The sequence below is a fragment of the Amblyomma americanum genome, chromosome 10 (genome assembly GCF_052857255.1).
Source record: "Amblyomma americanum isolate KBUSLIRL-KWMA chromosome 10, ASM5285725v1, whole genome shotgun sequence".
Classification (NCBI taxonomy): Eukaryota; Metazoa; Arthropoda; class Arachnida; order Ixodida; family Ixodidae; genus Amblyomma; species Amblyomma americanum.
Window position 1 is genome coordinate 4,260,506 of NC_135506.1, and position 25,287 is coordinate 4,285,792.

The following is a 25,287-nucleotide window of genomic DNA, read 5'->3' on the forward strand; positions in this document are numbered from 1 at the left end:
AAAAAAAAAACGTCGGCTAAGAGCATCTGACGGCGTACGTGTGTGCATGCTACGCTCGCGGCCAGAAAGAGTAGACGCCGACGCTGCAATCGGTGCGTCACCCGGCGTCCTCTGACGACGTTGAGTTTTTCCTCGAGGGCGCCGTCTGCGGTTCTGTCGCTTCGGGCGACTCTCGGCGGTGGTGGTCGGCGTGTGTTGCGTCTCTGAGTGATGCGAGCATGTCGCAGTCACGCAGCTCTGGCTGTGCCACTTCTGCTGCCCATGGCACCACTTACGCCTTCCTCTGCCTTCTCTTGGTGCGAGAACTGTAGCGCACGTTGTGGTCAGAGATCCGCTATTCGTTCGAGTTACGCAACTTTGAACTGTCCAGATTTGTGTAAGGGCGGACGGACGGACGGGAGCGAGCGGTGGCGTGTGATATGTTCTGTACTTAAACCGTGGAGGGGGAATGCCTCTCTTGGCTTTAGTTCGAGCCATTCCTAGACCCCCTGCTGATGAAGTTTCTCTCTTGCCTCGATTTTAGCCGCCAATCGGATACCGTTATTGCTAGCCGTTTAAAGTCTATTTTTCGTGCTCCGTCTTTTACATGCATTAGCCCCTTTGCTCTGAACTGTTGGTTGAAGCCCTCTACGGAAATTTTTCCAGTGTTCAGACGTTCCCTTCTCCTCTCCACACGCATCGCATGTAATGTCCATCTCTTGTACGTCTTAGTTCACAGTACTCCCGTCCTGGCCTGAAACAACAAAGCGCTCTCCCTAGAATTGTCGCAGATATTTTCTTTGGCAACCTCCTCCTAGTACATTCTGCATGCTCCCAGTGCTGATTTCGTCTGCATCCTTGTCCTCCTCAGGCCCCTCTACCCCAAGATACTTGTACTTATTCACTTCCTCTAACGTGACCTCCTGTGTGCTTTGTTCGCCGCGCTTGTCATTGAAAGTCGTGCCTGCAGATGTTTCGTTGCTAGACTTTAGACCTATCCCCCTCTGTATCGCAGACTTCTATCAATCTCTGCAAATCGTCCTTGTTGTCAGCCATTAGTACGATATCATCCGCGTGCATCGGTCCTGGTCAGGACTTAATCCGTTTTCCGTGCTTAAAAAAGAAAGGTTGAAGCCAAGTCCGTGTTTCTCTTGTTTGGCCTCTGATCCTTGTCGGTACAACATGAATAACAAAGATGACACAGGGTATCCTTGGCTAAGCCCCCGCTGCATCTCTGTAGGTTCTGTTATTTTTGTCCCATTATCTTTTGTATGATTAGTTATTCAATCTTTCACATCTAATGCGTCCGGTATGTCCCACAAATCCTCTCGAATTACGCTGTCGTATGCTCCCGTGGTATTCAGAAATGCCAGCCTGAGGGGCCTGTGGTCCTCTTCTGCATTTCCGACAAACTGCGTCAGTGAGAACAGTTCCTCCTCTAAACGCCTTTGTTCCCGGAACCCGTCTTAGTTCCCCTTAGGATGCGCCACCTATGAGCAGCGCAGTCAACTATCCGTGGCGCCGTGCTTTTTTTTTCTCACTCTTTTCGTGTATAAAGCAAACTGGCAGTTCATTTGAATGTTGCAGGTGGCGCGACAGTCTCCTGACGCCCCTAATTTCGGATCAATCATCTACCGAGACTTAGATGCATTAATTCCGCACCAAGCCCCACTATGCAGCAGGGGCACTTACACAGTGAAAATGTACTCGTTTTCTGCGGGATTGACCCTCCATGGGCTGAACTTGCCGTTGAGCGTGTCTCCGCAGAGATTCGGCGTCCTTATTACTCGAATACGCGTGGCAGGCCAATGCGCGAAACAGTGCACATACCAATGCCCAGAGTGCATACTCAGCTCGTACCCGACCACGGGGGTCGGCCGGAGTGAGGTGCCTTCTGCGACGCAAGTTCTCCCGGCAGCTGCTTCGCTTCCTGCTCAGTTCTCAGAAAAATGCCTATAAGCGCCCTATGTGTAGCTGTTGAGGCAGAAAAAGAAATAGTCTAGCGAAGAGAGCTTTCCCTTCTTTCTATCTTTTTTCTTCCCATCACCGGCGCGTCTGCTTTTCTGAGTATATAGAGAAGCAGCCTTCTCCGCTATTTATGACTTTCTCGCGCATCTGGTGGCGGCCTTGAGACTCGGTTGGTTGTGAAGTCCTGGTGCGTCAGGCGGGCGAAAAACGCGTGCCATTCACGGAGGCAACCGCAGCGCAAACAAAACGGAAGGGAAAAAATTACAGCCGATTTAGCTTAGGTACTTGGCCGGATGCGAAGTGTGTGCGCTGCCACGCTTCGCCTCGTTTCGCTTTCGGTTGGAGACTAGATTTGCAAGTTCAGGCTTTCACCCGCCGCGTTGGCTCAGTGGTTAAAGCGCTCGCCTATACTGATCCGGAGTTCCCGGGTGCGAACCCGACTGCGGCGGCCGCGTTTGGATGGGGGCGAAACGCCAAGGCGCCCGTGTGCTCTGCGATGTCAGTGTGCACGTTAAAGGTCCCCAGGTGGTCGAAATTATTCCGGAGCCCTCCACTACGGCATCTCTTTTTTCCTTTCTTCTCTCAGTCCCTCCTTTATCCCTTTCCTTTCGGCGCGGTTCAGGTGTCCGCCGAGATGTGTGACAGATACTGCGCCATTTTGCTTTGCACAAAAAACAATTTTTTTTTCTAAGGAGGGAAGGGGGGGACAGCACAGTGCTCTGAGAGCACTGTGCTGTCCCGCTGTGCTGTCGCCGCAGCGGGTTCGAAACCCAGGAGCGGAGCTGTCTTCTAGACTCAAAAAGACAACGTCTTTTTTTTTTTTTTAGAGAGATTACAAGCCTGAGGGCTGGCACACTAAATGTAAGCGACCGGATCACGGGGCCGACACACTTCGTCGGAGTACAGGCCATTTGTTTTGCTTCGTCGCATTTGTTCGACCGTTCTTTTTTTTGTAATTCCGTGGTTTTTATGTTGTTTCGGCAGCGTCACACGCACTGCGGTGGCTTCCAACGCTTGCGACGACCTGCCTGCCGAAGAACGCGATGAGGTTGCTGGTTCGATACCAGCGGACCCGTTTCGGAGGAGGCCGAATGCACCGAGAGCTCAGTGAACGAACATCTCTGGCCGACCGCAATTTATAGGTGATATTGCGAAGCAGAGAGATAGTATATATAGCTCTTGGGCCCGTAAAGACCCGTTAATTAATCGCAGGTCGGCGTTTGTCGGGGTATCCTTGGGAATTTTTCTGTCACCTCTCTCGTCAGTAAGAACGTTGCAGCTGTGGAATTTAACTAAGGAGCAATTATTAAGGAAGAAGCACGTGCGACTAAACTGACCTCTTCGGGTAGGCCAGTCCGTGCCGTGCAGGGAAGCCTGCTCCCTGCAGCGCCTACTTTGAGCACGTGTAGGAGTTCAGGCATCTTTTCCTTCGCGCAGCTACGCCCTAAACGACATGTCGCTGCTGTTAGCTCTTCTGAGGCGGAAGAAAGCTGCATTGCATTCGATGGGCGGCTTTCGTAGCATATAATGGGAGCGGCCTTGCTCTGTAAGGTTGGCTGCACTGTGCGAACGCTGTGTCGTACACGAAACTGGCTCGCGGGAGAAAGTTTCGCTCGAACATTTGTGGCCAGTTTTTTTTTTTTTTTTTCATTTCAGTGGCGACACCTTTCACGACTCTGTTTTGTCCGCGCACTGCTGGGCTGTGTGGGCTTTTTTTTTCTTCGCTAATATTTATTTCTGTGGCGCCCAATCTGTGGCCTCTCTAAAGGAAGGTTATTCCTCAGGGCGAACGCACTTTCCCGCTGCGAAGATGCAAAATAATCATGTAGACGATACTCAGAATTTGTTTCTAGTGGCGCTTATGCTGCTGCTTTCTGCCTGTGCCTCGGTTTTCGTCCTTTGCTTTTTCACTTAATGGCGGCGTCTCCAGCCCCCGCAGAACGTTCGTTTGAGCGCATTTTCATATATGCATCATTCTTCGTTATAAATGATGTAGTAAATGTGCCTTAATGCAACCTGTGGTTCCTAAATCGTTGATTTCTCTTTATTTCCCTCCGGTAAAGTTAGGGGAGAGGGCTCTCAGGTGCGGGAAAGTTGATGAGACGGAAAGAAAAAAAAATATTGGCCAGACTTGGTTAAACGAGTCCGTGTACTTCTCGACGGTGATTTCGATATGCGGTGGCGTCGTATTAACGTCGAGCTAAATTTAGCGCAGGTCGACTTCGACCAAGTATTTGCTGTAAATCTCGGTATTCATTTCCGCCAGCGTGACAAGACTGTCGGTTGTGCTTATTTAGCGCAGACCTTGCAGACGCCTCTAGCGGCGTGCCTGTCATGTGTCATATGCCGGAGTGATGCATATCTCTGCACATGCGTCAGGAGGTGGTTGCCGTTAGTGATTTAGAACGTGAAAACTCGGGCGGAAATTGTCATGCACTGCGAAATCTGTCGGAGATAAGAGCCGTCGCAAATGCTAATCAGTTTGGCCGGAAAACAAAAGACAAAGCCTGTGTTTCATTCACTCTGGGACCGCTATTTGTGAGTCAGCTGGCAGTGGTGTAGTTGCACTGCCTTGCGGACAATGTTGTACTTATTGGTACAGTTTTTGGCGGGAGGGATTCAAACGCTCGCCTGCGAGAAGCATGAGGCGGCGCGATTGGCGCGGTTCATTAAAGTGACTGTGAGTACATTCTGGAGCTGATCTGCATGAGCAGATTAACGCATTCTAATCACAAAGACATACTTTCGCTGAACGGGGCGTTTGTAGCTAGCAAAGGTCAAATGACGAAATACAGGTGTCGCCACCACCCGCCGTTTTTCCCGGAATTTTTTTTTTTTTTGTGTGTGACAGATCCCTGAGGCCAGGCCACAACGCCATTCGCTTTAAAACGGTGGTCACGGAGTCGTTTTCTGTCTTGACCACACTGGTTTGAATCTAGAGGCTGGAAAAGAGGAGCGCAAATCCAGATTTGTGAGCAGCAATTGCGCCTATAGCTGCCGAACAATCATGACCACCGCCAGAAAGAGCCGTGGAATCTTTTTTTCTGTTAAAGGAGTGTAGACACCAAATTTTGGTTGCATGATTGCTTCTTTTTAGTGATGCGTCAGACAGTGTACACGGCTCACCAGTTAGCACCTATTCGCCTACGACCGCTTAGTAATGTGTAATTGAATTACTTCTCCAACCTGTTTCAGTTTCAACAGCCTAGCGATAGCTATGACTTCGAAGGTCATTGTAGGTCACGTGAGGCATGAAGGAGACTGCAGTGTGCTGGCTGTTCCTTCACTCGTTGTGATTCCGGCGCTTGAGGCAGGCATGGTTTTAGCCCTGTAGTGAATTATAATGATGAGGCAGTGATTAAATTTGTTTTGTATCGACACTTGACGTCGTAGCCATCGCTAGGCTGTTCAAACGGTAGCAGGTGAAGGAAGAAATTCGATAATAAATTATCTAGCGGTCGTAGGCGAATACCACGCAGTGTTCCTTGTATATGTATTATACCGTACGTCTTACGCACCATTATAAACGCGCATAAAATGTTTGTTGTGCAGTCCCAGGAGGGTACGTTGTTGGTTGGTGACGATGGAAAGATGGGTTAAGCGGAAAAGGGCATTCACAAGTGAGGGTGAGGCGAGGTGAGCGCACAGATTGGAGGGAGTTATCCTCAGTCTCAAGGGCGCATTGCCATTCCTGCATAGCAGTGACATGGCTCAAAGAGAAAGCGGTCTTACGTACACGGTGCCGCTGCAGAAATGCTGCATCTTTTGTATACTTGCAAGTGTCGGCAGCGCCGGTACAGGGACGCCGCTGTGTGTGTGACAGTTTGGGCGCAAATATGTTTCGCGCTTGTTCGAGTGTCGCCTTGAGCTTGACGCCCCCGCGACAGCTGTCAGCGACGGCGCACGCTCCGGGGATGGATTTCTCTCTTTTTCAACTTATTTTGTTATTGTCCGCCCGTGCCGTGTATAGAGGCATGCGTAGCCTCTGCTTCGCGCGCGCCGGTGTTTTTCCTGCCGATTGCGCGCGTTTGCGTAAACGGGTGGGATCCTTCTCGGCCCCATTTTTAACGCGATGGCGTTGTAATGGCCCCGTCCAGCGGAGAATCTGTCGTCGTGGTAGTAGTTGGCGTTGTGGCTAGAAAATCGGATTGGCAGAGGGAGTCGGACGTCACAACCACGTCACCTCGCGGTGTGGAGCAGTGATGACGTCGCTACGCAATTCCTCATTGGTCCTCAGTGTCGTGACGTCATTCCACCACCATTACATTGTGCCCCTGATGACAGAAAAAAAGCAATTGCGCTGACAAGAGAGTCGGGACTCGAACCGCTGTCCCTGGGGTCGTGAGCCGGTCGCGCGCAACCCCTCGACCACCGAGGAACATTTGTTCGACTTAGTTAAAAAAAGGCCTTTAATATTTTGTAGTAACCAATTTAGAATATTAATACAATGTGATAAATAACAATGTCCGTGTCTGCGAAATGACACGCAAAGATTACCCCAGGCAGTTGAAGTGACACTTGTTAACTCTATCGCGTCATGCCCCTAAGGCGGAGCTTGAGTGTCCCCTGAATTTTTTTTTTTTGTGTACGGAGTTTGGTACTTCCTTTCTTTCTGCTTTTTTTTTTATTTCGGAACGTGTAGCAGAGGCTTCCAGCTCGCGCAGCGTATCCACCGAATCGGATATATAGAGACACCTTTACGAGTTTCTCGAAGCCTCGGGAAGTTTGCTGACACCTTGCTGTTGGGCTTGAAATGATCGAACAGATATCGATTCGAATCACTCGGGCGACTTTTGTGTACGGCATTTGTCTTGCCATTCTTCGATGTAGCGCGTGACGGCTTGTCAGGTTTTCTCCGAAGCTGACAGATTCGTAATTGTGCGAAGTGTCGTCCCCGCATTGTCAGAAAACTGTCTTTTATTTTGCAACCATTGAAGAATGCAGGCACGCTGGCTAACAGAAAAATATACTTACCGGGTGGCAAATTAAACTAGGGGTGTTTGTGCTGTATAAAATGCGTTTTCATTTCTTAAGCGGTATAAGTTACCCAAAATGCAGCGAGGTAAAAGACCGGGAGTGGTGCAGCAACACAATGCAATGTTTGTCAGAGTTTAACGGAATAGTGAAGAAAGTTTATTGTATACGTATGTAATGGTCAAAGAAGAGCCCCCTTCCGATTTGATTTCGTCCATTTAAAGTTGAAAAGTCTTTTGTAATGTGATGATTAACGTTGTTTCCTTCGTGTGCGGCTGGAAACAGTTGCAGGTAGTGTGTGTTCGTTGTGTTTGCCCGTTATTAGATAATAGCGTAGTGGCTTCTTTGTTTCACTACGGTGGGTCTTCATTAAAAAAAAACTGGCAGTGGCGTAACTTGGCAAACCCTGGAATTCAGCGAAAAGCAAGGACGCTTGCTAAGCGTCTGAGGCTCGTCCATGGAAGCTCCGCTACACGCTCGCGACAGCCCTTCTATATATACACACATTACCACGTGGCTATGACGGTGTATCACATGCTCTTACGACACCCCCATCGGATGTCATCACGTGGCTTCACATCACCCCATCAGATGTTCTCAAGGTCAAAGGTCAACCCGAAGGAAATCGAATGTGAAAGGCCAACTAGAAGTCATGTGTCATGGTCGTGGATCAAGGGTTAGACACCATAACTGTACCACTTATGGTCATACGCGGTTAACGTAACGTTGGGCTCAGGAAGGTCGTTCAAGGTCATTCTCTGGCCTACGCGACGACTGCTTTATCTAGCGTACTGGAGCTTTTCGCTTCAAAAGTAATTGGAGATGGAGCGTCCCGGCCCGTGCCATTTAGGCATAAGGGGCTTCTCAGTTGTTGTGTGAGGAAATTTAAAGAGAGGTCCGTAAAGGAGAAACGAATGTGAAATGATGTAAGTGTCCGCCTTGTGCGCGTGGCATCAGAATCCGCCGATTCCCCCGTAAGAAAAGGCAAGCTCGCGTGGCCCATGAGGATGCCGTGCGCAGAGCCCGTGTGGTATGTCCACACGTCCTCTCACTCGTTGCGCAACTGGAGCAGCGCAGCGGTTAACGAACTAGCCTTCCGAAGGCCGCTCGTAACAGGAGCCATGCAGCTCTCGAGTGTGCTCAGCCGCGTCGCATACCTTGTTGCGCGAACAGGGTACATGCGTAAAGCCCTTACAAAAACGGTGTATGGACAACAATCTATAGACTTCTTATAGACTCCGTTGCCTTCCTATAGATAATTCTTTTTGTCTAATCATAGTCTATAGACTGTCTGTAGACGAAAGTCTACTAAAAGTGTATGACTGCATGTCTAGATTGTCTATAGACTGTCTACAGGATTTGTATTGCCTATAGACTGTTATTCATGTTTTGTCTACAGAGAGTCTATAGACTTTATAGACAGAAAGTCTATAGACTGAAGGAAATTTTTGTGAGGGAGGTCCCCCCTCCAACCTCAGAGGGAACGAAGCAAGAGCATTCAACTAACGATTGCGCCATAATTATATGCGAAAAGGACACATCTGTCTTACTTTCTATCTGGTTTAGCTTTTGGCGTGCGAGGTAAGCCGTTTCTCAACTTTAGTAGAGTAATAAAAAAAAAAAAACCTTTTCGTGCAAACTGATTGTTCGATTTCACATTGGAGGGACATATATTGACCGCATGGCCTGTTATACGATGTTCGGTTCATGACGCTTGGCTGCTTCTTCTAGACAGAAACAGCGATTGAAGCCGACCTGTTACGAAACTCGGTATTGGGATTTTTTTTTAACTCTACGAACAAATTATGCTTTCCCCGATGGCTCTTGCGAACAAACATTGCCCACCGAACCCAGATTTACGAAGCTTTCCTAAAGTGAGGAGGATATAGAGAGCTTGTTGCCGGTTTTGGTGCGTTGCCGAATACCGTGTGTGCCCATCGTGAAGTGGCGCCGACCTCCCGAGGAGATTAGTTGGGACGAGGAAGCTGCGAGGACTGCCGCAACGCCCTTGCTTGCAAAACTGCCCGCTGTGCAAAACAACCTCGTTGCCAGGGAATGTCTGCAGCTTGCGACGCTTTTGTGTTGTTCTGCGACGGTGGCAATCACCGTCGGTCTCGTGGAATCGGGTTTGCACTGTACATTGGCCCTCTCCTCCTCTCGTAGGAGGGGGGGGGGACACTTAGTAGGGAAGTTTGATTTCATTATCTAGCGCCGGCACTCGGGCTTGCTGCTTCGTATTACCGAGTTGCAGCGCATCGAAATACTAGCGGCAGTGAACGAGATGACTTCACACAGCGCTATGCGAGTCCACGTCGTTCACCGTCCCATGTCTTTTCAAGCGCTGCTGCTCGGTAACTTTGATTTATATGCCTGAACACAACGTGCCATTGCCTTCTTTGCGAGCACCATTTCTCTAGCGTCGCGTTTAATCCTCCTCTCTCGACCTGCAGCGCTCATTTCATAAGCGAAGCACCGAACAGCTCGCGCCGAGAATTTTTCCTGGAGTGAATAATGGAACGCGCTCATTGGGGCTCCGCGCAGTCACGTGAGGAACGGTTGTGATGTAATCGCATTTTTTGTCGTCGCGGCAACAACACTTATGCAGCAAAACGAATTGCGTACGACTGCGTGAAAGCATGCGTTAGGACGGCTGCCATTCAACTAAAGTTGAAGTTGGCTGTTCTGCTCGGAAAAGGAGAGGGGCTTAGCTTCCTAATACCGCGCGCACCGCACATGGTACGTAACTACAAAAACGCCGATGCCGCATGTAAGTACGCCCAAGTTCGTGTAGCTTTTTGCCCGGTCACACCGCGCCCGTGTATGCTCTTTCGGAAGCCGAAGATCCTCTGCTGCCGCCGGTTTTATCCGGCATGACCGGTGACCTCCACCTTGGAGCTACGGTAGCAAATGCCCGTTTGCCGTGGGTACCGTGGCGCCATCTAGCGTCGACCGTCGGCACTTTTTCGTCGTCTGTATTCGCTCCACAATCGGACTCGTGTGTTGTGCATTAGTAATTGAATCGAAACCAGTTGGCTCGTGAACTGTGCTCTTCTTCTTCTTTCCTGTCTGTGAATTTCAAGCATCCGTGGCAAGGAATGATCAAGCGCAACAACAAGAGCCCCGTCTCGTGTCATTTGCATTCTGCACCTCCGCTCTCGCCTGGCTGTACAGCAGCCGCGTTTGCTGCGTGCTAATTCTTCTTGCGCAAGCATCCATCCTCTTTGGCAGCGAAGGGAGTTGTTTTTGCGTTCTTCGGATATCCGCTTTTGATTTCTATCACTTCTGTCGCCGACCTGCCGAAGTCGAAATCTGAGCGCAATTTGCGCTCACGTGCGCAATGCCGCGGTCGCTCCAAAGGGAGAGGAGCAGCATAGGAATTTGCGGGACCGTTGTCGCGATGACTTCAGCTGGGCAGCCCAGAACACAGCGCTGTTTATCGACGGTGTTTAATGAAGCCGCCGTAGTTTTTGGCGCTGTCATGTCGAGGAAATCCCGATTGGTCGAAAAGGCCTTGACCTTACACATTGAGCTGTGGAGTGGATATGATTAAAACCGGAGTTAAATTGGGATTACGAGGTCGCAGCATGACTCAAATGTCATGATATGCGGGGAAGTGGAGTTAACTAATTGCGCTGGAAGGAAAATTGGAGTGGTTAGTTAGGAATCGAACCCAGGGCCTTTCGGTTGCAAGCCAGAAACGCTGCCCCTAAGCCATGAGGCACGTTCGTTCGACTTGGTTAATGGGAGACCTTCTGTGTGTTGTCACCTGGTCTAGTATGCCTGCTGATGTAGGCTAAGTGAGTGTGCAATTAGATGTATTAATTAAGAAATGAAGCAATAAATGAAGTACCCCTGATTTTCCACCGTATCCACAGTTCCCGATTTTTACGGCACAGTAGTATACGAGCGGCTGAACTGCGGTATAACTGTTTCGAAATCCCGCGTTTTCACTACAGGTAGCAAAAAAAAAAATACGGAAGGCTGCAAGGTTGCACTGAAAATCATTGTACGTGATTGGCTGTCAACGAAACACAAGATCGAGGTGAGTGGTTTAGCCGAAGGCGCCGATTTCCCCTCCCAAAGAATATCTGTCCACGTCCAGTGCGGTAAGGAATGTGTGCACGTTCGCACAAAATTCTCCCTGGTTCTGGAACGGCCGTAAGCGGCAATAAAAAAAATGCAAAAGAAGCTCTGATTTGCATACATGATAAGAACTGGCCACGGAGTTGCCGTAACATGGCGGGAAAGGAGAAAATGCGAACAATTCGCTGTATGTAAACAATGGGACGCGAGCGTAGCGAATTAAGGGAAACACGGAGGAGGAAGCCAGACTACAAGAACGTGGCTTCGTGCGACCAAGCCTTGACTCGACCGCGGCGCGCCTGGGGGCAAGTTGGAAGGCATACGTAGTATGCGTGTGCTTTCGCAATCGCGGCGGCAGGGAGCCGCGCGCGTTCTCGTAATTTATCTTGTCGCACCACCACCGCCACGGCGACACTGCCTCCTCCTCCTCTCATTTATTTCTTGTTTCTTTTCGCGTGACTCCGTTGCGCGGGTGGGGAAAAACACTGGGGACTTGTATGCGCTGCGCCCGCCCGCCCACCCCTTCCTTCCCTCAGTGGCGGCTGAGCGGTGAGCCATCAACGGCGACACCGCGCCACCTGTTGTCGCGCGACAGGAGGTGTTTGCGTGAAGGCGCCGTGCGATTCGTTCCCAAAAGGTGCGCGGTGGAACCCGCCCTGGCCGCCGTCGCATAAATTCGGTGCTGCAGATCTCGGAGGAGAAGCCGAGGTGTCTGTCTCGCCTACGCGCGCGCCCGCCTCTCGGCTGCTCGAGAGAAGAGTTTCCGAAATGGGACAGGTTCACTCGCGGAGCCGTGACTCACTCTGAGCACCGTTAGGAGGTTTCGCAGGCGGCAGAAAAAAAAAAAAGAAAGGGGTGTCCGGTTTGGAGCTCGTTGATCACGACGCTTGGGAAACTGCCCCTGTGTCAAGATTCCGGTTATTTGATTGCATGGCCCAAACCTCGGAGGCTAGCTGTATGTAACGCCTGTTGCAGCGACGACGCAGCGATGGCGTACAGGTAGAGCGTCCGCCTCGCGTGTAAGAGGACCGGGGATCGAATCCCGGTGCCGCGCAATTCTCCACCAGGCCTGGGGTGCGGCCTGATCTCGGTGACCAGAACCCACTCCCCCGTCAGAGCAGGACTTGGCCACCCGCCTGGTGTAGCACTTGGCCGCAACCCTCTGACCCTCTGTGGGCGCCTGTGGCAGTATTCGCACGAACTGCCGCTGAAGGATCTCGCGGGACCGTTGCCACCGTGTAACGCGAGATTCAGCGACAGTTGTTTTGTGGTGTGGAACGTGATATTGTTTGTTCATTGTTATTTGTCTTCTCTGGTAGAATCCGCGTGACGTTGCCATGCTTTCCTTCGTCACGTCACTGCGTTCGTACCATTCAGCGAGGCGCGTTGGAGTGACGTCAGCATGCGTGACTTCACTGCATGCTGCCCAATTAAGGTGGCGCGGTGGACCTGCTTCGCGCCCCCTCCCCTTTCTTCCCTACACTTAGTAATATGTGGGTGCGGGATGTTTGACAACGTGTAACGAAAAGCGCGAAAAAAAAAACACACACACCCGGACGCAAGAAAGACAAAGGACAAGCGCTCCTTCTTACGCCGATGCCGCAAAGCCGGGAAACATGGCATCAACAGCGCCATCTCTTGCGCGCGCTGACAACTAGGCCCTTCGTGTTGATTGGGCCCATAGATTTTCGGAAAATGTTAACGAGCGTCTCCCTAAAAAAAAAAAAAATGGTGGTGGAGAATGTTGCTCCAAACTTCTAGGAAATGGCCGGTGGCCGTTCCATGAGTCCGATTCATATTTTATAACCTGTAGTGAAGGAGGGCTCATGTTGGGCTACTGGGCTTGCTTCATGACATTTGCTGTACGGTTTCCTGTCGGTTGAGCAGCCAAAGTTGCATGGTTGAGTAGCAAGTTGCGTGCGGCTTCTCTCGTCGGAGGTTCGCTGCGCGCTGCCATCTTGAATGAGCGAACGTCCCTCAGGTGCCGTGTTTGCGCGAACGTCTGTCCTCGCTGCGCTGCTCAGCTATAGCGCTGTCTGCGACGACCGACTTGCGTAGGCGACGCTGCGAAGCACTCGCGACGAACTTCTCCGGTGTTGAAACTCCCCCTCATAAGGCCTCCCGAGCGTACGCGCACGAGTGCAGTGAATAGAAAACATTTTGGCGCGGCCGTGCAGCGAGTACTTTCTCGTCGTTTATAGAAGAAAAGATTAGTGTGTGCAAGAAAAAGATAGAAAAGAAAGAATGAGCGTTCACGCCCGCCGACACACACTATTCGCTCAGTGGACGTAGTCCTTTCGGCGGGCTCCGCCACTGAGCACCCAACTACCGAGGCGGAGTACACCCAACGGGGATGGCAGGCGTGAAGAGCAGCTGCTGCCACTTCGGTGCGGTGGTGGAGAAAATGCTGCCTGATTAGCGGCGCATTTTTTTGCTACCGTTGCCCTCCGTGCGTTTCCCGCGTTATTCTGTGCTCGCGCCCATGCGCGGTCTTTCACGGAAAAGCTTGGGCGCTCTGCTCATATCAGTGTTTGCTCAGGCGCTGCATTCTCTCCGCTGTCTTTTTTTTTATATGTGTGTGCACACTTGCTGTAGCAGCCGCGCTGGGGGCTTTCTCGTTGTTTTCGACCTGGTCCCGTCGAGCACAGAAATGAAAGAGTGAAACAAGCATGGTCTGTACTTGCAGTAGGTTTCACAGAAATACTTTCGACGTGGAAGCTGTGGCGTGGCGTTGCTTTGTCGCCGATTTCCTCCCTTGAAATCGAGCGCGCGCGGACGAGTGTTTTTTTATCTTAGAGGAGTATAGACAACTAATTTTGGTGGCATATTTTCTTCTTCACAATGATGCGGAAAACTCTACTACGCATGAATCACCATGTTATAATCGCCTGCGACCGCTAAATAATTTATAATCTAATTGTTTCTGTCGTGCTGTCTCGGTTTCGGTTTCAACAGCCGAACGATGGCTGTGACGTCAAAGAGTGCTTTTGCGTCACGCGAGACATGGAAAAACGTCCGTATAATCGCTGCTTCATCGTTTTATTTACTGCAGTGATGAAGCGAGCCTTCCTCAAGAGCCGGAATGACAGCGACTCTGGAAGCAGCGATTATATTGCAGTTTTTTTCATGCCTCACGTTACCTGTAAGCACACGTTGACGTCACAGTCCTCATTCGGCTGTCGAAACCGGAACCTAAACAGCGCGGAAAAGAAATGCGATTATAAATTATTTACAGGTCTAGGAGAGTACCAGGTGGTAATCTATGTATAATAATGCCTTGCGCGTCATTACAAAAAAAAAAAAAACACGCAGCCAAAAGTAGGGTGTCTATACTCCTTTAATCCTGCGATATTCAGTCTTTGAAAAGGTCGAATAAAAAGTAGCGGACTTCCAGAATTTCTTCATTAACTGTTTCTTGACTGCAAAATCTAAGAAAAAGAAAAGAAAACGGAGACTTGTGAAGGAAAAGAACTGAGTGTTTTTGAAAGTGACACGGTTTCGCTCGTCGCACTGCCATGGTTAATTTTTATATCAATTCGCGGCTGTCGCCTTGGGTCCTCCATCACAAAAATTTCTTTAGACGGTGTATAGACTTCTGGCTAAAAAAGTGCATAGCCTGTCTGTAGACAAACCCTAGAGGATAGTCTGCAGGCAATACAAATACTATATATAGACAGTCTATATATTACAGCCATACACTTTTAATAGACTTTTGTATATAGAGACACTATATACTATGAATAGACAAAAAGAAATACCTATAGGAAGGCAATAGAGTCTACAGACTGTCTATATACCATTTTTATAAGGGCGGACGCTGTTGGACTGATCATACCACTGCATGGTCTCTGCCGCCCCTTGCACTCTCACTCAAGCAGTGACAGTGTCGCTGAGGTGTACCTCAGGACTCCGACGACCACCGTCTTCTGAAGGGGGGGCGTGCTCTTGTGCGCTCCAGTTGTCGTCGACGGCACCGTTGTGCTCACTTGTGAGAGTCTAACCGCGGGAGTTCGATCAGCTTCCGCGCGCCCAGTGGGGGTCGTGTCGGTACGCACTCTCGCTCCACGGCACGGCACGCTTGGCTACGGCACCGTCTCAATGGGGCCGCGTAGCGCCATAAGTATCCGTCGAGTGAGGAGAGGCGGACGAGGAGGGCAGCTTCTAATCCGCCCCTCCTCCCCTTGCGCATGCTGTAAAGAGAGTGCGTGTGTTGCTGGGCCGAGGATGACGGCGCTCCTTCTTTTTCTCTCTCTGCCCCCCAGACGAACGGGACGCGATCCAGAAGAAGACCTTCACCAAGTGGGTCAACAAGCATCTGATCAAGGTGAGTGGGCGACAGGACTCCCCGTGCCCCATAGACTGCGCGTGGCTGTACGGCGCTCCTCTCTATATGCATGTCTGTCTATCTCTCTCTCTCTCGCAAGCAGCACTGGACCTTCCTGGAGGTCAGTATGATATGTTTCTCTCTCTCTCTCTCGTCCGTCCTGCGCTCTCGGCGGGCGGTCTGTCTACTTCGCACGCTCTCGCTCATTCTTTCTCTGTGTAGGAATGCCCCCCACTACCACTGCTACTACTTCTCCTCCCCGTGCCTCTGCTTGTTCGGAAGGGGGCACAGCCCACTCATCTCGGGCCGACGGCGTTTGTCTTATTTATCGCCGCGCGCGCTTGTGCGGAGGCCGAGACGGCGTCGCGCACGTACGCACACGCTGCGTCACGGCCTTAACGTTGACGCGTGGCGGTGACCCCGTTTTGGTTTATAGGACCGTACTGATCACCACCGAGTCGAATCAGGAATGGGCGAGCAAATGCATAGGGGAGAAAAAAAAAACATCACAAGGTATTAGCAGTGCTAAACAGCGGAGAAATCATCCATTGATGCCTTTAAAACGCGCAGTACCTCCTTCCACGCCTGCACTTTTGTTTAACTATTTTGTCGCTGTGGCTCAGTTGTTATGGCGCTCGGCTGCCGGCCCGAAAGACGCGGGTTCGATCCCGGCCGCTCCCGGCGTTCGAATTTCGATGGAGGCGAAATTCTAGAGGCCCGTGTGCTGTGCGATGTCAGTGCACGTGAAAGAACCCCATGTGGTCGAAATTCCCGGAGCCCTTCACTGCGGCGTCACTCGTGGCCTGAGTCGCTTTGGGACGTCAAACCCCCATAAACCAAACCAAGCATTTTGCTTTGCATTGACGCGCTTGGGTTTGTTCTGCTAGAAGGACATGCATTACTACTCAGTGTCAAGCTGCGAGAGAAGCTTGTTGTTGCTTCATGCCGTGTAAAAATGACTCCGAACTCAGCCAGGTGAGGTTCTTTTGTTCCAGCCTCCACCGCTGTTGTCGGGGGAAACAAATTTGTATGCGAATACCATTGCTAGTTATCTGCGGTAGCCTATTCCGATCCGATTCAGTGTTTGCAGAGTAACCGCATATAATCGTCTGGCTATATGATCACATTATTTTGTTGATCAGTTCCCCGTGGCAGGTTGGACAGAGTATAGTACGGGAAGAGAGCCTATGCCCTCGAAACCTAACCTAACTTTCAACAACGTGCCGTTGGCGCTAACTGCAACTGACGAACGGAGGAGGCGTCCGACAGGCATGCAGCAGAAGAGGCAGCCCTGAGCGAGTTCGCTTCCTTATCGTTGGCGACGACACACAGAGAGAAGAGGGGCGGTACAGCGCGGCGACTGATTTAGCAACTCTGCGAACAACGGTGGGGGCTGTATAGTAGATTAACGGATGCTTCCACCGTCCCCTGTGCTCGCTCGGCCGGAACGAGGGAGCGTGTTTAGCGACGTCATTAGGAGCGCGGCCGAATGCTGCCCGGCGGCCTTTTTGTGTTTCAGGCGGAGACGGAATAAAAGGCAGCGGAAATTGAATAACACTCGCATTTGCATCGCGGGAGGGAGGCCAATTAGGCTTCGTCTTGCGGAAGCGGCAAATTAGCGAGAAACGCGGTGGTTCGAATACAGACAGGGCGTGGCCGCCGCAGCTTGTCTGCACGTGTAGAAGCGCGTGCTCGGCGCAGGAACGGCATTGTCTCTGCGCATCGCTAACATCGTAATGCATCACCTGCGCTGCAGAATGCATGTGTGCAAACGGGAACGGTTTTCATAGCTGTTCGCAGAACCACACGATTTGCGGACTCAGTTGCAGAAGCGGCTTTTTCCAGCACATTTGTCAACGCAGGGTCGGGACTTTAGCTGGCAGCGTTGCAGGAAGCCTGGCGAAAGGCGGATTCGTTTACAACTTATAACCCTAACGACAGAACAGCCTAAAATTTCAGTGGTTGTATAATGCTGCATAAGCACGCGTGATGGAGCAGTTGAGTTTCTATATAGAACCCAACACAGCGCTTGTGCTTGTTCTGTCGTCCGTGCGTTTTTTTGCGCCGCAAATTTCCTCTTCTGTGATGAATTAACAAGCCCAGATCACCACCCTTCAACGCTTTTCTATATGCGCTTGCGTAATTGGCGAGCAGTTTTATGGTCCCAGGACATTCCGCAGTCATCACATTTAGCATATAATTTCATTATGCTGTATTCATGATTTTCTAGCTAAATAAATGTAGGCATTCAAGGACCGTTGGTAATTAAATCCTTCAGTTCATTTTTTTCCGTACGTTTTCAATGCCTTCGAATTGTAGGGTTAATCATATACCGCTGAGATATAGCACTAAGCGTATTGGCAGTGACACGCACTGTACACCTGTGCAGCAACAAATGCTAGCTCAGACTTGGCTCGGCAGCACTTACATATGTTGGCCCCCCTGTGACGTCATGTGCAGTTGTGAGTTCCGCCGCGACACTGTCTCTGTACGAGACTGTTGAGCAGAGGTACGTTAGTTGTGACGTCAGCTAGCGCGTGTAGGGCGATTCCGGACTTGAATCACGCAATAGAAAAGCGGTATCTGCGAGTGTGCGCCAAATATATGTATGGCATCTCGTACTTTTTTTGTGCTCTTCCGGTACTCGAGGTCTGCAGACTTACCAAGGCTAAATCTCTATAGTCTAAGGTGGTACATTCATCAGCGCACGAAGGGTGCAAAATTCCGTAGTGCATGCATGTTGGTGTTCGTCTGGTAAGCTTCGGTAGGTACTGATAGCGACCTGATTTACATGTTTTGCAGACTAATAGCAGTAGCTTCACTTAGTGGTCCCAGCGTTTCTGACTCCGTTGCAGACGTTGCTGTTAGTGCCGTCAGTCAGCTTCTATAAGCGCGGGTAGCCCTCGAGTTATCAGAATAGTGCACGTCTGTGGCCTCGTTCTTGCGACTGCGTCACGTCCACCGAGGTATTAGTTCGCTTGTGAACGTGCCTGCCACGCCTTTCGGTTCACAAACCGTGGCGGGAACTCTGAGCTGCCTGCTGTACACAGGCCTGTCGCAGTGACCACTGCTAAGCCCAGTTGTTTGGCACGCACTTCGGCCCAGACTGCGTAGTTGCACGGGCAAAAGCTATTTAGTCCAGTGCATCCAGTTCAGCCAAAGCTATCTAGTCCACCGTTTTCACTCTTAATGTGTTGCATATTGCACTGCTTGGGTGTGAACTATGGCCGAGTCTAAATCTACTCCACGGCTTCCAGTTCTGACGAGCTTCTGTGTCCTGTCCGAACAAGCTGGCTATTCCACTGTTTCCAGTCCGGACAAACTGTCCAGTCTGCTTGGCTGTGGCCGTAGACGCGCCTTCGTAAGTGGGCTCCGCCGTCCTCCAGCAGCCGCTTCGGGGCGGGCGAAGCCGTGCCTTGCGGTCTCAAGGCCAAAGGGTGCGCCGAAACCCCACGCGCGGAGAAAGTATGCAGCGCGCTTTGCAAAGTGGAGCCCCTGCAAAAGTGCGTCTGCTGGAGGCTTGGCCGAGTCGACAAAGATGCTGTGCGGAAAGCACGGTGCAAATGGCGGCCTGGCCAAGAAGAAGAGAGGAAATTGCGGACTGACGCTCGCGTATGTGTGGGCTTGTACTCCCCCACCACCGCGAAAAAAAAAAAAAACACGGCACCCGCAGCGTTTCTGCCCCGTTTTAGCCCATTTGTGTCAGACTTTAGATTTTAGCATCAGCCTGCACGTCCTAGCGTAGATACAAAGCTTTAATACGCTGTTGATTCTTTTCGGGGCATGAGTATCCCTTTTGGCGTGAAATAGCGAAGAAAGCGTAAGTCAGTGTCTGTTACCAGACGTGTAGACGAGTGAGTGTGTCTTAACACTGCCACACCTAAAGCTATACTGGCTCGATAACAGCATCAAGAGCCAACGCTGCCTTCCTTCCGGAAACTTGTGGGGCGACACCGACTGTGCAAGACGTGAACTTCTGTCGGACTGGACGCCGCGAAAGCTTTCTTATTTTGTCTCGTCAGCGGAAACACGTAGTATTCCATTCAAAAAAAAAAAAGCGAGAGGAGATTTATGTAGAAGGAAAGTTCGTTCCCTTAGAAGAAAAAAGCAAGGCTTTAAGAGACTTCGGGCACTGCATGCTTTCTGCTAACGGAAATGCAAAGTTTACCCTATGAGTCGAAGAAAAAAATACAAAAGTAGTTAACTGCTTATCTGTGCGCAATAGTGTAGACACAAAGGACGAATGACTGCGCAGACCGGACTTACGAAACATGGACCGACTAGCTCCGCATCGCTTACACGGCAGACGCGCTACGTTGTTAGCGCTGTTGCAGGCATTCGAAGGAGATGTTGTTTTGAGCCGGCGCTCGCTTCGGCCCAACATATATTTGTGGGAACTCCCATCGAGCAGTTCTTGAGACAAATATACCCGATAGGTGCGATAGAACCGGCGGAGTATGCGTAAGCACTAGTGTTCCCCCCTAGCGGAGCAGCCGATGCCGGGTTCACATCTTGGTGCCGTGATTCAGTCCTTCAATCACCGTGTACACGCCACGCCCCTTCCCTCTCCTCCCTTTCCTTTGAGAGGGGGATCTACTCTTTGCCACCTGGCAGACGAGGCTTCAGGCGGACAGATCTCTCCGCGCACATGGGAACAGTTTTCTAACGCAGTGGCAGCTTCACGGCATTACACGGAAACACCGAGGCATAGTGCCATGCAGCGTCGCTCGCTGTTTTTGAGAGTGTGTATGGCTATCGGTGGACGATGACCCCGTCGCCGAGAGAAAAACTGTGCTTCGCAGTGCTGCTGCTGATGATGATAATGCGTGGCGCTCCTTGTTCTTCCACACGCTGCCTCCGGAGCGCAGACGTACGCGTGCTTGCACGTGTGCAGTCCTTGCAGCGCGTGCCACTCTCCCGCCGTGAGTGTCCTGTCTGTCCTCTTTCCGTAGACATCACGGGTTAGATGCCGGTGGCGCCACCTGTCTGAAGCGCTGCCAAAGTACGGGCTCGCGGGCTGCCACGCCACAAACCGCCGTGTCACAGTCATTTATCGCGGATCGATTGAAAAGTGTTCCATTTGACGGATTGACCAGTGCATGGCATTGGCGTTGGTTAGACGGAAAGTAGGTTTTAATGTTGTGTCTGTTGCAGTTTATCCGCAGCGGTGGTAGGGCTTGATAGTGTGTGTGTTTAAAATGTCTGTTGTGCTAAAGGAACTAAAAGTTTTCAGAAAGTTTGCTTAAAACATTTCCCTCTTCTAGGACGCATGGAGGATCACGTTTTTAAATTTTCTTTTACTTGTATAACACAAGTAATGCTCGTTGAATGCTTGGGTGGTGCCTCACTGGTGGCCCTCGAGGCACAAGCCCCCGGTCTCAATGGCATGCCGCTCGGCGCATCATCGGCGTGACAGCCCCGATTGATTGTTTCTCGGCGCTCGTAACAGATGGCGCCGCTAACCCCATTAGATTCATTAGGCGTGGTGGCGCCCTCTGCATGTACGCCCTATACCCAGCATGCCCGCCTTCTATCTGCTCTCTTTCTCTCTCTAGTATTTTCACATATCTCGTTGACCGCTCGGTTTGCTCTTTTCCGCACACGTTTCTTTGCTGCCTTATGGAAGCAGCGGAAGGTAAGTGCGCTTGCCCTCGCTTCTTTGTTGTGTGTCGCCCGTGAGATAACCACTGTGCATTTTTATTCTCCCATAACGAGCTTTTCTGCCGCCATTGGCCTGAATTATTATTGGTGGTCTGTTGAAAACAAAATAAAACGGAAGATGTTGCTAGCTGCGGCGTCTGCTGCTATCGAAGCTTCTAGCACCAAAGCTGCGGCTAGCGGAAATAAATGGGGCAGGGAGGGAAAGGAAGAGGGGAGCGATATAAGGAAGGGAGAAGGGTAGGGTGACACTGCACGGCATCTCCAACATTCGGTAAATCGCGCTCCACCCGATTCGTACATTTGGCCGTTTGATTAAAAATAAAGCATTCACAGGAAGGTGACACGGCATTCTGCGACAGCTGTTGTTGGTGGTCAGTATATAACATTGTTCTTGTATTATTATTCTCCTCCTTCTCTGATACAGCGTGCGTAATGTCACTGTGTCCGGGACTGCTCAACTTGGCGCGTTGCGCTCTAGTGACGTCACTGCATGCTCAGCGCGGCGCGGTTGCGCCGACGTGCCAGAACTGGGCAACGTGCCCTTAGCCGCGTAAAGAGGAAAAGTCACAGAAGCAGCACTGGAGTCGTTCTGTGGTGTTTCAATGGACTTACATGGAGGGGTAATTGGGACTCATGGTCCCAATGGAGCTGTCGATTCTAGAGACCTCAGTCGTTGATCTCGTCTTCCCTTGTCCTAAGTGAGCTTGCAGCCGTAGGGTGTGCATTCGTATCAGCGGTATATGAAACCTGTCTTCATCGTCTTTGGAGTCCCGCCCTCTGACGGGAGAGTGAATCGTCTCGCTGCGTGCGCAGGCCAACAAGCGCGTGGACGACTTGTTCGTGGATCTCCAGGATGGCCACGGTCTGCTGTCGCTGCTGGAGGTCCTCTCTGGGGAGAGCTTGGTGAGAAGAGGCCCCGCCCCCTCCCGAGTGGATCCGAGTTCTTTTGACGCACTGTACACGACACGACACTGGCGCTCAGAGCGCGATCTAAAAAAAGAAACTGTTTACTTAATCACGAAATTGGTCTTTTTTATAAGAGAACAGCGTGCAAGCGCCTCAGAGCAGTCGCATGTGCAGCGAAAAGAGGGCAGGTTCTCGTATAGTTCTTAAACTGCGGGGATCCGTGTACCCGAGGTGTACCCGTGTACCCGAGAAACGGGCGTGCGCGTCACCGCGGCATGTCTTTGTTCTCCGCGCTGCTAGCAGATACCTGGGAACAGATTTAAGGGGTGTCCAGGGAGAACGGTATGCTTGAACGCTTAACTCATTGGCTCAGTGCGGAGAAATGACAAAAACCTTTTTTTTCTTTACTCAGATCAGACCGAGGGAGTCGGAGCGCGTTCGTTCGTTAAACTGGTCAGGAAACGCACGGTGGAATTCAGCACAGCACGTTGCGTTTACAAGTCACGTCAACAACGCTGGCGAGTAGTGAAAAAGCCGGAGAGACAGCGACGCCGGGTGCTGGCTTATATATAAGCGCATACATTAGTTCGCAACTGGGTCAATCGCCGAGGTTAGGGGTTGTGGCTCTGCTTAACGACCGACTTCCGAGATGAGCGCTGGCGATGTCCCGCATTCGTGCATAACAAAGAGCGGCGTTTCTTCGGAAGGCCTTGACCGCGCGGTAGTCTCATCTCACCCCTCTGTCGTCCTTGGTCGCAGCCCCGCGAGAAGGGCCGCATGCGGTTCCACATGCTGCAGAACGTGCAGACGGCGCTCAACTTCCTGCGCTACCGCAAGGTTAAGCTGGTCAACATCCGCGCCGAAGACATCGTCGACGGCAACCCCAAGCTCACGCTGGGACTCATCTGGACCATCATCCTGCACTTCCAGGTCAGTCCTCCACCCGCGCCCTGGACCGCCAGGGAGTACATACACTCTCTCCGGTTTGGGCCTCTGCGTTTCTTGCCAGAAGTTCCGGAGTGCCGCTCTGTCGCAACCATTTTGGTCGCGTTGAGCTTATCTGGTGATGGCCTCTTGACGAAAGGCTTGTTAGCCGCCTGGCAGACACTTTTTTTTTTCGAAAATAGCAACAAAATGGTCATTTGGTATAAATGCTACCATCTGCTTGCAAACAAAAAAAATTTGGACGAGCCCCACTCACCTTAAACCGAACACAGTGCCAGAAAAGGCCCCTAGGGGATCAACACCGCCGGTGCAGCGTGACGTTGAGTAGCTTTGTTGGAGTCAACCGCCTTGGCCCTACAGTTCATTTCGTAATGCTTGCGCGCCAGAACCCTGTCCTCGACAGACTCCTCGGACGTGGTGGCTCTGATCTGGGCTAGATTGAGCGTTTCTGTCCGAGAGACTGGAGCATAATTCCGCAACGTGGGACCTTTTAATCGGCATCTATGCGCACACATTGAGTTGGTCTACCCATAGAAGACGTCTCGAGGTGCGGGCATACTATACCCAGTGGCCTTCGCGAATGGTGTCCCCTTTCGGGGCTCGAGGCGGTTCGGTGCGGCGTCGTGGAGTTGACCCGCTCGTCACACCCGAGATCGGATTAATAAGGCAAATTACTTTCGAGTTGGGCAGAGTCCCAGGAATCGTTCGAGGTGCCCGCTGACCCTGTCGGAGGGCCGTGCGCTTCGCTCCTCCCGGGAGGTCCGACCGCCAGCGCGCGGCTCACCTTGGGCCCGAATATAACTGTTCTCCGCGACCGTAGCGAATGCCACTCGGCGTCGAGGCAATTACGTCTTAGTGCCGTGGCCTCGCCCGAGCTCCTGCGATCGAATTTCGACGGCCGTGTTGTACGTGCTCCGCAACAGAGGCCCCGTCTGCATCCATTAAGTACCGCATCGGGCACTCAGCTTGGATGCAGCCCGTACTCCGTGGCCGGTAGCGTTATGTGCGATGTGACTCGGGGATGTTGTGTGTCTGCAGGTAAATGCTTCAGATGAGGACCTTGAGCCCCTCGCTTAGCGATAAATGTTTCCCCGATACGGGCGCGATAGGAGACGCACCCCTGACCGAGAAGCTCTCTTGCTTGCGTGTATAGCACCTGTGACGCACTCTTGAGACTGAAATGCCACCGGAATGCGTCTTCCTAGAGTTACGCAATTGAGGGCCTTAAGCTGGTCAGGACAAGATCATGTCTGCTAAGGACGATGGGTTTGCTTAAGATTTCTGACAGATTCTGTACCTTGTGGAATTAACCAGTCATTTGATTCGGTTAACTTATCTAGCGTCGCAAGATGTTGCAGCCGCCGGCAGAAAGTCGCCGAAGAGACTCGGCAGAGGTCGGCGCACCCGTCGCACGCTTTATTTACCGCTTGAGCGAGTGGCGCGAGATTAAAGGGAACTTCTGTGTCAGCTCGCCCTCCGAGACGTTAATTGCCTCACATGGCGAAACCGTCTAGTGGGTGGGCAGCTGGGTGAGGGAGCGGAAGGGGATAGTCAAGCAGGGTACGAGTCAGGATTGTGTGGGCTGCGTTGAACACCTCGCTTCACGAGAGCAGGCTCTCGCTTCTTGGAAGAAAAAAAAAAGAATAAACTGGTTGGTGTCCTTGACTCAGTTAGCAGCTGTCGCCGTTCTCTGGTCGCGACCTATTAACCTTCTGTGCGTACATGTCATGGCAGCCGGTGCATTTTGCTTGGAAAGCTGTCATTTAACGAAAATTGCAATTTATGCATGTAATTTGCTAAGCACCCAATGAGTGCAGTCCTTTAAAAACCATTCCTTCATAAAAATCGATTATAGGATGTCTGTGCGCAAAGTTGTACCGTACATTGTAAGGGCATACATCTATTGTATTGGATGACTATAGAAACTCTTTAGTCAACTGTCCACTGCAGGTCCAACCGATGAGCAAAAAAGACTGTCTGTAGACGTTATTGACAGCAGTCGGTGGGCAGTCTACAGACGGTCTGAAGTTCATGCAGTGTTAGTGCGTACTCGTCTGCTAATCGCTAAATTCCTGGCTATAACAGCTTGAAAAAAAGGCCCACGGGAAGTGAGCAGGTATTGCAGCCAGGTTCCGCAATTAGTAGGGCTCAAAACAAGATGTGTGGTTAGTCCTGAGAGGTGTCGTAGTTGCATTTCGTGTATGACGAAATCGTGCCGCCTGCTGTTGTGCCATCTGCTATATAGAATGTTTAGTAGAGATCACTTTCGAGGCGGCAGGCGTTTTGACAAGAGCAGGTGGCGTAAATTTGAAGCCAGCGGCGACCACTGGCTGAGGGGCAAACGTGTGTTATCCATTACAGCAGACAGAACGCCACGTGGGAGTCGCAGGTGGCGAGTTGGTTCTCGAAAACTATCAATCGACACGTGACCGGCGAGCAGTGCTTCC

The 25,287-nt window shown here is 51.2% G+C and overlaps 1 protein-coding gene across 8 annotated transcripts in view; it reads left to right on the plus strand.

Annotated features, from left to right (window-relative positions):
- The window catches only part of shot (dystonin-like protein short stop), a 209,469-nt gene that overhangs the window by 79,549 nt on the left and 104,633 nt on the right, over positions 1-25,287 (plus strand). For all 8 annotated transcript variants that reach the window (XR_013308990.1, XR_013308991.1, XM_077639200.1 and 5 more), the window contains exons 2-4: positions 15,267-15,328; positions 21,803-21,892; positions 22,655-22,825. Coding sequence is in view for 6 of the 8 variants with exons in the window: in XM_077639200.1 (XP_077495326.1) it covers positions 15,267-15,328; positions 21,803-21,892; positions 22,655-22,825 (323 nt within the window). In the remaining 2 variants the exon portion in view is untranslated. The remainder of the gene's footprint in view (positions 1-15,266; positions 15,329-21,802; positions 21,893-22,654; positions 22,826-25,287) is intronic.